At 42.5% G+C, this 13,776-nt stretch overlaps 1 protein-coding gene across 1 annotated transcript; it reads left to right on the forward strand.

The window, feature by feature from the left end:
- Window positions 1–1,585: 1,585 nt before the first annotated feature.
- On the forward strand, window positions 1,586–10,401 carry LOC133406196 (histamine H3 receptor). The gene is made up of 4 exons (XM_061683623.1): window positions 1,586–1,871; window positions 2,258–2,424; window positions 7,875–8,249; window positions 9,577–10,401. Exons 1-4 carry the CDS (start codon window positions 1,640–1,642, stop codon window positions 10,060–10,062), a joined length of 1,260 nt encoding a protein of 419 aa, XP_061539607.1. The 5' UTR covers window positions 1,586–1,639; the 3' UTR covers window positions 10,063–10,401.
- Window positions 10,402–13,776: the final 3,375 nt, after the last annotated feature.

The raw sequence follows: 13,776 nt of genomic DNA on the forward strand, positions 1-13,776 counted from the left end.
CAAGGGTTCTTATCGACATACCCGAACCAGTGGGCTGGGTTTAGTTCCTCGAAAGGAGTCCGTGGCTTTTCTCTCCAGAATGGTGAGCCTGTGGCACAGCCATATTTTGCTCTAAAAAGATATATTTGTTAAATTGTGAAAGTATATCGCATACCTGGTCTGGAGTAAGGTTGGCTCTAACCGGTTGTCATCGGTGAGCACGCATGTAAACATCGAGTCATTTGAAGTCGCGAGATACTCGTTTTGCATGGGGGAGCGACAATTTAAAGGCTATGTAAAGTAAATTCCATTTTCTTTTTTTTCAAGTCGCAGTGTTGGTATTTGATTGGCAGTTGAAGGGGTGTGGTTTCAGTACATTCCGCGGACACGCCCACAGTGTTTGAGAGTGGAGACAATGGCTTGATTTCTCAAAATTTTGAGGCCTCTTTTTTCTTTTTTTAAAAAAAAAATCATTTAACTTTCATTGAATATACTTTTTTTAAATCATTTAACTTTGGTAAGGTTGTTACAACACTTTTTCTGTGGTGTGTCAAATTTAGAAAACATACGTTTTTGCTTTACACGGACTAATAAACGAGCTTACTCCGAATTTGATTGATTTTTTTTGCTTTTGTTTTTTTTATCCGCACAAGTAAAACATTTACTTTTCTTCCTTTAACTGTTCTTTCTCTTGGATTGAAAAAACACAAGTTGGCGATCTATGCTTGTTATTGGACTGCAATAATGCAACAGATTACAACAGCAAGCTTACTGTGTTAAACATTGTATAGCTGTATAGTATAACATTGTATATTTTTCTTTTATATTCTCTATTCGTGATAATATGAACTTGGAGTTGCACCCCAAATGTATTGTACCTGTAAAGCACTGAAAAAAGTCCTCAATTGGATCATGTACATCGGTTGCCAATGATTAAAATGTGAGGAACTGACTTCATTTTCCCCTCTTCTCAAAAGTAATCATGATAATAATATTCTATTCTAGCCAGAGCCATCGTTGAGGCGTTTAACGTTAAAACAACAACAACAACAACAAAACATCATTGACATTTTTTTTTTTTATTGCTCAAATATTTTTTTTTAACAACACATTTTTTTTAATCCTTCTGGTGTTGGTTTTACATTTGTGTGACCTCGTATTGGTTGTGGTTCTATTCTGTTCTATTCTATTTTTGTCTTTGAGGTTAGGGGCTATGGACTCGTGTGACATTGTACTTGTTGTGGAGAAGCTTTTATTGTGGAGTTCTAAGCGGAAGCAGAGCGTGGTTGTAGCACGGATGAAGATTGACAAAGAAAAAAAAAACGTGCGCTCACACCTCTCATGCGCACAAGGAATAAAGGCGCGCGCCACGCACGAGCAGATCTCCCGGTGCTCCAGCGTCCACGAGGTGACCAGCGGACGGCTTTTTTATTTTTTTAATTTTTTTATTATTATTTTTTTGTGAACTCTCTTTTCGTCTTCTCACAAAAAAAATAAAATAATAAAAATTCAACGAACTCCTCAAACAAGTGATGGCAGTTTATCCCACCCGCGCGTGTCTTCAGCAGGTGTTTTTTTTGTTTTTTTTTTTTTTTTGGGGCGCCACAGTTGAATTTGGGAAGTGCGAAGGCGTGAGGATGCTGCGGGTGATCCGCTAACCATGGGCGTGTTGGAGTCCAACTCCACCGGTAACTTGACCCCGGCGGTGTCCGGCGGCGCGCTGCCGCTGCCGGGTTACCTGGCGCTGCTTCTGTCGGTGCTCATGGGCACGCTGGTGGCCACGGTGGTCGCGGGCAACGCGCTGGTCATCCTTGCCTTCGTCGTGGACAAATCCCTGAGAACTCAGAGCAACTACTTCTTCCTCAACCTGGCCATATCTGATTTCCTCGTGGGTGAGTTGCCTCTTTGTATTGTCTCACATTTCGGACCCCCCCCCCCCCCCTCATCCCTGCAATCTTTTGTTCCACCCTACAATTATATCCCAATCACTCAATATGGAGTGAACTAGAAAGCAAACAAAAATAGATATGTTTTTTTTTCTTTTTTGGTCCTTCCTCACACCATCTTTGTGCTGCTCTTATCTGCAGCACAGGGTGATTTACCCTCCACATCTCCACCCCTCCCCTTGCACCCCCTGCTCAATCAAACCTCTACAGGGAATCTGATTGCATTCCAAAACCGTCGCCCCCCCCCCCCCCCCTTGCATGAGCAAACTAACACGATTACCCTCCTAATCTTCATCCTCATCATGATATCCGCCGTGACGGCGTGCCTCTAGGTGCCTTCTGCATCCCGGTGTACATCCCGTACAACTTGACGGGCAGGTGGATGCTGAGCAAGAGTCTTTGCAAGGTGTGGCTGGTCATGGACTACCTGCTCTGCACCGCCTCCGTGTTCAACATCGTGCTCATCAGCTACGACCGCTTCCTGTCTGTCACCAGAGCTGTGAGTACCCAAACAAACAAACAAAATCATTGGTTTTGATGGTGAGGCTCAGTTTTGGAGGTGCAATGTCCACTGCGTCGGAATGAGAGTCGTTTCTAAAGTTTGGGCCGTCTATGAAGAAGTCGGGCACGTGCCCCCAAAAAAGAAACCCATGTAGGAATGAATGCAGCAGCGCTGTCGCCTCGTGGTTGCCATGTCTGCCTCACACCTCTGAGGTTCAGGGTTTGAATCTTGGCTTCTTGGCTTCTCTGTTCCAGTTTGCATTTTCTCTTCCGTGCAGACTAGGTGTTCATCGTACATTTCAAAAACACTAAATTGTCCACAGCTGTGAATTTAGGTGCGACCAGTCCAGGGTGTATACCAATTCTTTTGTTTTCTGTCACCAGGGCTGTGAATACCACTGTTCGCCCTAATGCAAAAAAAACAAAACAAAAGAACAACAAACAAACAAAAGCAAGTATGTGCTTTTGATGGCGAGGCTCAATTTTGGAGGTGGAGAGCAATACGGCACACGGAGAGCTGTTTCTAATGGTTTGAACGTGTCCAATTAAGTGGGACACAAGCCGAGCTTTGAGAAAAAAACAGAACGCATAAGAATGAATGGAGTAGCAAGGTGTGCTAGTGGTTAGTACATGTGTCTCGCAGTTGTGTGTTTCAGGGTTCAAAGTTTGCATGTTCTGTACAGGGCTTGCACAGGTTTTTCTCTGAGTACTGTCGCCCGGCCAACCCCTTGTCAATACAATTGAATATCAGCTGGTCCAGTCCTAATTGATGGCCTACAGAAAGGTCTCATTGCCAAGGTGTGAGTCAAGACATATCACATGATGGGAACATAACGCTGGCATTGATTACAGGTGCATATCTAAGCTTTTGAATATTCCAGTGAGCACGGTTGGGGCCATATAATACGTAAGTGGAAAGGCAATCATATTACCATCAATTTGCCTCAATCAGGTGGTCCTCGCAAGATTTCTGACAGAAGAGTGCAAAGAATAATCAGGTGCGTTTTCCAAGAGCCAAGGACCACCTGCGGAGAGCTTCAAAAAGACCTGGAAATTGCAGGTACTGTTGTCACAAGGAAAACAATGTACTCCGCCGCCATGGCCTGTATGCACGCTCACCACACAAGACCCCATTGCTGAAAAAAAGCATGTCAAACCTCGTTTAAAGCTTTCTGAACAACATTTGGACAAGCCAGTTAAATACTGGGAGAATATAGTCTGGCCAAATTGAACTCTTTGGATGCCATAATGCACACCACGTTTGGAGGAGAAATGTCACTGCACATCACGGTAAAAACACCATAGCAACAGTAAAGTTAGGAGATGGGAACATGATGGTGTGGGGCTGCTTTTCAGCAAATGGTACTGGTAAACTTCACATTATTGAAGGAAGGCTGAATGGGAAAATGTACCGAGACATTCTTGACAAAAATCTGCTGCCATCTACGAGGATGATGTAGAGGGTGGACATTTTAGCAGGATATTGATCCAAAACATACTGCCAAGGAAGCTCTCGATTGGTTTCAAAGAAAGAAAATGAAGCTGCTAGAATGGCCCAGGCAGTCACCTGACTTGAATCCGATTGAAAATCTACGGAAAGAACTGAAACTCTAGGTCCATAAAAGAAGCTCACGGAATCTTCAAGATTCGAAGACTGCTTGTGTGGAGGAATGGGCTAAAATCACACCAGAGCAATGCATGTGACTCGTTTCTCCATTCAGGAGGCATCTTGAAGCTGTCCGTGCAAACAAAGGCTTTCGTACAAAGTATTTAAGAAAATACCAGTTGGCGTGTTCAATACTTTTTCCCTGTGTCATTTCACATTATTACACACAACTGAATTTCTGAGCGTATTTGTTCCACTTTCTTTGTATGGATTATGGCTGTGTGTATGAATGAACGCTGTTCAATACAGGACTCCTTCCACTCATCTTTCTCTGTGGCGGTCCGCGCGTGACGGAGAGCATCACTTCCTGAAGCTCGGCGGGAGCACGGGGGATAAAAATGTAAAATAAAATAAAATAAAATAATCCAAGCCGCAGTTTGGGAATTACATGAAAGGGGTCCTACTTTAGAGAAATTCAATTAGTGGTAGTGGCCAGCATTTGGGATTCATTAAGCATATGAAAACCCCCCCACCCCCAAAAGTTGAGCGTACGTGTGCTTGAAAGGCACCAGACCTTCTGTCATACATTTGGAAAAGGTATACAGCCAGCGAATACCAAGCAGCATTTTTGCGCTGATATATGGATGCATATTTGGAATATTTTAGGTGGGTTTTAATTTTCAGGTCGGGCACCAGCTGCTCCCTTTGACAGCGTTGGCCTACATTTTCGTTATTTTTAGTTTTTAAGTCTTTGTTTAGTGGAACTTGATTTGTCTTTGTCGGAAAAAAACGACTGGCATTAGTGTAAAAATATAGATATTTTTTCATTTCAAATTAAACATCAAACAAATGTAAATATCAGACAACTATTACCCAAGGCAACTTAAAATGCTGTTTTTATAATGGTGATTACATTTCTAAAGTAAAAAAAAACAAAATAAAAAAAACGATTCAAAGTTGCCTGGCTCTGTGTGATAAGTAATTACTCCCCTTGTTAAATCATGAATGAATTGTGGCTAATCACAATTTATTATTACAATTATATATTATAGTATTTATAGTAAATAATATATATATACATGTGTGAATGGTTGTTTGTTTCTATGTGCCCTGCAATTGGCTGGCGGCCGGTTCAGGGTGCCCGTGACCCTAGTGAGGATAAGCGGTAAAAGGAAATGGATGGATGGATATACATATAGATATACGAATATTCGTATATATATTCTAAAGTATTCAGATCCCCTTACATTTTTCACTCTTTTTTTTTTTTATATTGCAGTCATTTGCTAAAATCATTTAAATTCATTTTTTTCACATTAATGTACACACAGCACCCCATATTGACAGAAAAAGACGGAATTGTTGAGATTTTTGAAGATTTATTAAAAAAGAAATACTGAAATGTCACACGGCCATAAGTATTCAGACCCTTTGCTCAGTATGTAGCAGAAGCAGCCTTTTGAGCTAATACAGCCATGAGTCTTTTTGGGAATGACGCAACACGTTTTTCACACCTGGATTTGGGGATCGTCTGCCATTCCTCCTCGCAGATGCTCTCCAGTTCTGTCAGGTTGGATGGTGAATGTTCGTGGGCAACCATTTTCAGGTCTCTCCAGAGATGCTCAATTGGGTTTAAATCAGGGCTCCGGCCCATTCAAAAACAGTCACGGAGTTGTTCTGAAGCCACTCCTTCGGTATTTTAGCTGTGTGCTTAGACAGCTGGACTCCAATCAAGGTGTAGAACCATTTTAAGAATGATCAGAAGAAATGGACAGCACCCGAGTTAAATATATGAGTGTCACAGCAGAGGGTCTGAAGACTTATGGCTGTGTGATATTTCAGTTTTTCTTTTTTAATAAATCAGCAAACATTTTGCACAGAAAATGCAACTCAAAGTGCTTCACAGAGATAAAAACAGACAATTAAAGTAGCAGGAAATAAAAACAAACAAACTATATCCCTTCCCTCCCCACATATTAATATAAACGCACCCATACGCGCACATGCCGGTGCCGGAGGACCTAAGGACCCGCGAGGGTTGATATGATAAAAGCATATCAGAACCTTCAAATCGACACTGAAACACACAGGGAGAAAGTGCAGTGATCTCAAAACCTTAAAGTAAAAAAAAATCTAAGCCAAAACCTAACCTATGCTGATTGGTTGGTTTTGGCGTGTTAAATAAATGAATGGTGCCGAATGTCAAAGTGACCCTTGGCTCCTGTGATTTTTCTGTAAGCAGCCCTTGGAAGACAAATGTGGACGCCGCTAATTTAGAGTCTTCAATGAACCTACATTTGATGTTTTTGGAATCTGGGAGGAAGCCAGAGTACATGGAGTAAACATGCAAATTCCACATATGAAGCCCTTGAGCTGACAGTCAAACCCAGAACCCCTGAGTGCGAGGCAGATATGCTGCCTCCGTTGTTATATTTTGGTTCATTTCTCATAATGTGACATGTGGCAACAAAATGTTGCGCGTCATTTGGGCTGAGTGGCGATGAAGTGAAGATGGAGCGATGCCATGACGACGACGACGACGACGATGGCGATGATGATGATAATGACGACGATAACAGATTAAGCGCACGTGCGGAGAAAGAAAGCGCAGCTATCTCTTTCACGCTCTCCCGTCGCCCACCAGCCCGCCCTAATAGATCCCCCCGGGGACACAGGCTGGAATAAGAGCATCATGAGCGCCGGACTCACTCTGTCAGCGCAGCGGCACTAGGGGCCCGTTTAAACGTTCGGCAGCTCTGCGAGGACGCTGGCAGCTGCGGCGGATTGATACGTCATTTATCAGCAGTGGTGGAAAAGAGTTTTCAGGTACAGTGGTATACCTCGACTTACAAGTGCCCCATCTTATGAGTTTTCGCTTACTCCGTTTTTTTTTTTTTTTTTTTTTTTTTTGGGGGGGGGGGGGGGGGGGCTTTGTGTTGCGAGCCAAAGTTTGACTGAAGAGTGAGCTGCAAATACACTTTTGCTCAAGTGAAAAGAAACCAAAACAAATTTGACTGCTGTATGGTGGCAGTGAACTCAACTCAACTCAATCAGCCGCTTTGCAGATAATGAACAAGTTGAAGTCGACAGTCGACCGCCGCATACTTACGGTTCGGCACTTGCGCATTCGCTGATTTCTTTGAATTTGAAATGTAAGTTTTTTTTTTCGTTTTTTTTTTTTTTTGCGAGGAGCCAACCTCGGAAACACTTAATGGGACGTTCATTATTACGAGTATTTGGGGTTTAATATGTGTGTGTGTATTTATATATAATTACTTTTAATTAATAATTCATTTTAAAAAATCTGATTAATCACACTTTAGAATTTTGATTAATCACAATTAATCGATCGCAGGTGCCGAATATACCACACATAACACCACATTTTGCTTTGAGATGGTATTTTAAGCTCGTTGTGCTTTGATGAAAAGAGAGTTTAGCGCTGCACTATATGCAATTTACCTTAGATTTAATTAAAATTTTTTTTTTCGAAAGTCCCATCATTCCAGACTTTTGTTACAAAATTTGCCGCCGACTTTGCACTGGCGTCAGCATTGACCTGATCACTGACCTTATAGCAATTTGCGGCGCCTTTTAAGATATCCATCCACGGTCAGTGGAGGAGCGTGTGTGCTCAAAATCAATTGTGTGATTAATCTGAGTTAATACGTGATTAATGCAAAAACAAAATGCGATTAATAATGAGTTAACACTTTAACTTTTATATATATATATATATATATATATATATATATAGAAAACAATGTAAAAAGACATGCCTCCCCCCCTCGCAAAGAGTGTGCGTTGCAGAAAGTCATCTCTGTGCCTGTGTTGTGACTCAGGTGAAATACAGAGCCCAGCGCAACATGACCCGCCAGGCGGTGCTCAAGATGGTGGCGGTGTGGGCGCTAGCCTTCCTCCTCTATGGCCCCGCCATCATCTTCTGGGAGGCGGCAGTGGGCCACAGCGTGGTGCCGGCTCACGAGTGCTACGCCGAGTTCTACTTCACCTGGTACTTCCTGCTGTGCGCCTCCACCTTCGAGTTCTTCACGCCCTTCGTGTCTGTGGCCTACTTCAACCTGAGCATCTACCTGAACATCCACCGGCGCCACAGGAACGCAGGCGTGGGCCCCCGCCACGAGACGCCGTCCCCCCAGCCGACGAAAAAACAGAGGGACGGCGCGGCGTGGTCCGTGTTCTTCGTCAAGACGCGCAAGGTTACTCGTTATTCTTCTTTTCCTTGATCTGACTGCGACCTTTGACATTATAGCTGTGCTGGAAATCGATGCCTAGTCAATATGTAGTGCCCAATATAGTCAGTTGGCCATTTTGTAGTGTTGTGTGAATGTGTAATGGGTACACGTTATCCCCTCAATAGTGCCCTCAATGCATATTCAGTAGTGAACTGATGGTCACTAAAAGCAATATATCCCATGATGCACTGCGCATATACACAAAATTAAAAATAAAAAGCAACACATCTCAACACGGATGGACATAAAGTGCTTCGTTTGTTTTCATTTAGTAAAACACACTCAGTCTAAAACAATATTATGCTATTATAATTGTGTTATTTGTTCAACGCAGAAATGAAAAAAACTATTTTAGTATTTGACCCACCCTAAAAAGGTTAATATTGTACTGTAATTGCCTATAGATGGCAAAAGATTGTTGCAAAAGACTACTTTTGTCTGAACAAAGCTCCTCAACTCACCTCCATAGTTCCTTGGCAACCCCAGTCCTCAGAACTGTGAGGCAGATGTGCTAAACAGTCGTCCACCGTGGCGCTTGTTTTTATATCCATCCATTTTGTGAGCCGCTTCTCCTCACGAGGGTCGCGGGCGTGCTGGAGCCTATCCCAGCTGTCATCGGGCAGGAGGCGGGGTACACCCTGAACTGGTTGCCAGCCAATCGCAGGGCACATACAAACAGACAACCATTCGCACTCACAGTCAAACCTACGGGCAATTTAGAATCTCCAATTTATGCATGTTTTTGGGATGTGGGAGGAAACCGGAGTGCCCGGAGAAAACCCACGCAGGCACGGGGAGAACATGCAAACTCCACACAGGGGGCCGGGGCCGGGGATTGAACCCGGGTCCTCAGAACTGTGAGGCTGACGCTCTAACCAGTCGGCCACCGTGCCGCCGCTTGTTTTTATATTTAAAAAAAAAAACAGACGCAGCCCTGGGATCCATCCCACACCACTGTCAAGGTGGAGGCGTTTAAGGTTAATGTGTATGTGCATTTTTTTTTTTTTTTACTGGCTTTTCTTCATTGTTGAAAAGCAATTTCTCAGTCTTGACTAATTGTTTGTAAAATCTGGTGTTCCTGCGCTACGTTCGCACAGATCCTGCACATCTCCTAGGGGCTAAACCTCCTCTGTCCATAAAACCTAGTCACGCCCCTGGTTCACCAGCTGTTTGTAATTGTAGTTATGCGACAATAATGGCGCAAATTAACAGTGCCGCCAAGCAGTTTTCCCAAACTACTTTTCATTTGACTGACGAGTGACCTATGTTCATTATGATTGTTATCATCAAGGTGTTGTGCAGCGAGCCCATCGCCGTCTCGGCCGTCATCGAGAACGACGAGGGGATCTCGCCGCCCTACGGCGCCAGCCCCGACGCCAGTCAGATCCTGGCGCACAGGGAGAAGTCCTCGCCGGGCGGAAGGAACTCCAGGCTGTTCCAGCACTCGCCGGCGGTGACGGCGTCGGGCCGCAAGACGCCGGGATCCCGCCTTTCCCGAGACATCAAGATCGCCAAGTCCCTGGCCGTCATCGTGTGCACTTTTGGGATCTGCTGGGCCCCTTACACGCTGCTGATGATCATCCGCGCCGCCTGCAGCGGCACGTGCGTGGCCAACTACTGGTACGACATCACGTTCTGGCTCTTGTGGCTCAACTCGGCCATCAACCCGTTCCTGTACCCGCTTTGCCACAGCAGCTTCCGAAGGGCTTTCTCCAAGATCCTGTGTCCCAAGAAACAATCCGTCCAGCCTCAGGTGGCGGAGGCGCAGTCGTGTTAGAGCCGCTGTACGTGCAAAACACTTGAACCAATGCAAAAACTGAAAAACTGTGTAAAAAAAAAAAAAAGAAAGAAAAAAAATAACAACTCCACTTCCTTGTTCTTCCATCCCAAACATCCAAAATGAAAAAAAAAAAAAAAAAAAAAAAGACTGTTAGGATGCTCAAAGCACATAAAGATAAAATCACAAGAGCAGAGACCTCCGCCAAGGCAGGACAATCCCAAAACTTCATCCCCCCCAAAATAACTTACTTATTTGCAGTACCTGTCCGATGGACCAGCATTTGGGTCTAAAGACTACAGTGGAACCTCTGAAGTTGAACATAATCACTTGCCTGACACACGTCATAATAGAATGTTGTTGTTTTTTTTTTTTCATATGTACAGTTGAAACCAGAAGTTTACAGTACATATACTATATAAAAAAACATACTTTTTTTTCCCCCCCTCACCGTCAGACATGAAATCAGACTAAACTTTTCCCGTTTTAGGTCAATTAGGATTACCAAAATATTTTCTATTTGCATTATGCCAGAATAATGCGAAGATTTTTTTTTTAAAGCCAATTTGTTATTACTTTTATTACCCCCAAGTCAGATGTTGACATGCATTCCATTAATATTTGGTACCATTGGGCGATGGATGGATGATGCACACTTGCGATGTTAATCCTTGGCTGCGAAAAATGTGGAATTTTGAGGTTCTACTGTTATATGGCCCACATTGCACCCCATTGACGAAAACCACCTCCTGAAAATGCTTGAATTTTGTTCTTAACTCATTCACTGCCAGCCGTTTTTCAAAACAGAGTTCCCCATATTGCCTTTGGTTTTAGAGCATTTTGACTGATCTTTCAGGGTATTTTTTTTCCGCATTTGTTTTTTTTCCCCTCAAGATCGCAACACACACTTTCTACTCCCTACCGCGACACATAGTCTGTTTATATATATACAAACTCTGTTCGAGTGTGAGGTGCCTCAACTTGTCCAACTTCCATGTTGGCAATTCTCTCCCTCATAATCGACATGACAAGCAGTCATTCACCCCTGTATTATCTTAATCTTCTCCTGAAAAGCGGTGCTGATCTACAGGAATCTGTTAGTCCTTAGTCCTTCACAAACCAGAATTTTGCAGAGAAGCCGGACGAGACCCTCTTCCACGCCTACCCGTTGAAAAACATACTTGACAAATATTACATATCAGTGGCAGTAAATTCCAGATGACGAACATAAACGTCCATGGCAGTGGATGAGTTGAGTTGTGTGTTATTTGCATAGAACTTAAAGGGCACATCTTACATCAACTTGCCTTTATAATTGCTTCAAGACAATTCGCTGGGTTTCTGGAGTGCCTGCTAACCCATCAAGTGTGAAGTTACACAAACAAGTATTATCTGCCAATTCTCCAAAATGTGTCTATTAGTGAGCAGAATTGTGATGTAACAGTCGGGCAAATTTACATAATACCTCCCTCTGCGCCGAGTTTCTGCGCCGATTACTTGACAGCTGTGCTGGGTGAAGACCCGCCATTTTCAAGCCATGTTTGGATTACGCGTAAGTACTATCATGTCAAAGCCAAAAGATAAGCAAAGATGCAGTGTTAGCACAGATTACAGTTAGCTTCTCCCAAATATTTGGCCAAGTTCTCGAGGTCTGGGCTTGGGGTATTTGTGTTTGTGTGTTTGCTGATGTGTCCGCTGCTTGCGCCACATGCACAGATCCGCTATAGTATGTGATTCAGTGGCTTGGCGGTGAAGTGCTGCCTCCATGAATGAAAATACATCACTGGGAACTGTTGTAAATTGTGAAAAAAAGGCATAATACAATATGACTCCATCAATTAAAATGTATAAATGTGAAAAACAAAAAATCCTGCACTTTGATCCTTTACCTTGGCGGAGGTAACAGCTTGGGACTCTTATGGCACCTTAAAAAAAAAAAAAAAAAAAAAAAAAAAGATACAATGGCTCGAAATAAAAAAAGCACAGATTCTCTGTGAGGTGTACATGTCCACGTGGAAATGCATGCGAGCGATCACTGGCAATCTCTCTGCAGTGACGTGCTTTAAGCTTTCCGGTCACTGTTTGTGCGTTTGTGTGCGTGTGTGTGCATGTATCCTTTTGTGCGCTGACGACAACAATAATTCATCCTGATATGTTTTATGATATCTTTTAATATCGCCCCACATGACAAAATGCCCTTTCACAAGCGCCGTCGGCCATTAGGCGGGGTCCTTTCTGTTTGAAAAGCGAGCAAATTCGAGCCTGTCGTCTCGCAGCAATATCGTGACAAATGGAGTGTCTTTAACCCTGACAGGAAGTGAATAGTTCGCATTTGTTTACTCAATACTGAATGTCATTTTTTTTTGTTTTTACATCACTTGATGTGAAAAGTTGGGTTAAGAGCTGAAACCTGCCAACTCTAAAAATCTGCACTTGTCGTCCTGCGGTCGACGCTCCTAAATGTACAGCACAATGAGCGGTTTTGTACAGAAATATCTATGCCAACTCTGTGTTTAACAGTTGTGTGTTCTTTCAATGCAGTATTTACTACTAGTCAAAGACTGATTTGTACCCTCCCCCCCAAAATAGCACTTGACAACTTTGTAACTTGGTGATGAATGTGTGTCAGTGTGAATAGCCAAAGAAAAAAAAAATTTAAATAAAGACTGACTGCAAGTATGTAAGCCTTCATTGAGTACATATTGTTGTTACTACAGCATTATTCACATTAAGCATTAAGCAAAAGTCTGAGTTTATTTGGAGTCCACCCACAAAATAAATATTTGTTTGGAAAAAACAAGCTTTCAAAGACTACAATTGGTGTTAAAAGACAAATCACCTGGCAAGCTTAAATTTACGATATAGCAAGCTTGATTAGCTTAGCATTGGGCTAAACTCATTTTCTTTTTTAATCTTCCTCAAAGTAAACATTTGTCAAAAGGTTTGAAAATTGTTCACAAAAGCCCTTTGAAAGAATATATTTTAGGTTCCCGAACGGGACCCAGGATTATTTACATTCGCTAAAGTGTTAAGACTCCTGACTTTCAGCAAGCTTAATAGCTTAGCTTTGACACTCGAGTGTGGCGTAAGACCCAAGTGCAGCTACTGGAAAAGTTGGAGAGGATTTTAAGAATCAATTTAAGCTCAATTGTGACAGGTCGATCCAAAGTCAGGATACAAAGCAGTTCACTTCACAGTCAAGAGGGTTAGGCTTTGCAATGCTCTGTAACACATCAATATTTTTTATTGACCTTACATCCAGTAGGCTAGCTAGCTTAGTTTCGTTTCAAATTATTTACAGGTAAAACATCAAAGGTTAAAGAGATACCAGACATCCGGCAGGCTAGCTTAGCTTAATTAGCATTGTGAGTGCGACACCAGTTTGTTTGCAGTGAGCTATTTTTACGACAGAGACATTTGATAATATTCATTATTTCATATGTTCGTTTTCCACTTAAATCGGCATATATGTTAAAAGTTTGTATTTTTCTTAAGTAAGGAAGAAAAACAAAATATGTGATTAACTAGTGAGAGATTTGAAGATACATTCTACTACTATGATAGTGAACAGTGAAGATATGTGTAAATGTTTTGACAGCAACAGTAACATTTCATAGTGTTCCGGACAGATAAAAAACTAATATTTCACAGGAACGCAATGATGATGATGTTAAATGGAAAACAAAAAAAAGCAAAGGAAATATGTATATATAT

Source organism: Phycodurus eques, chromosome 8, assembly GCF_024500275.1.
Source record: "Phycodurus eques isolate BA_2022a chromosome 8, UOR_Pequ_1.1, whole genome shotgun sequence".
Taxonomy (NCBI): Eukaryota; Metazoa; Chordata; class Actinopteri; order Syngnathiformes; family Syngnathidae; genus Phycodurus; species Phycodurus eques.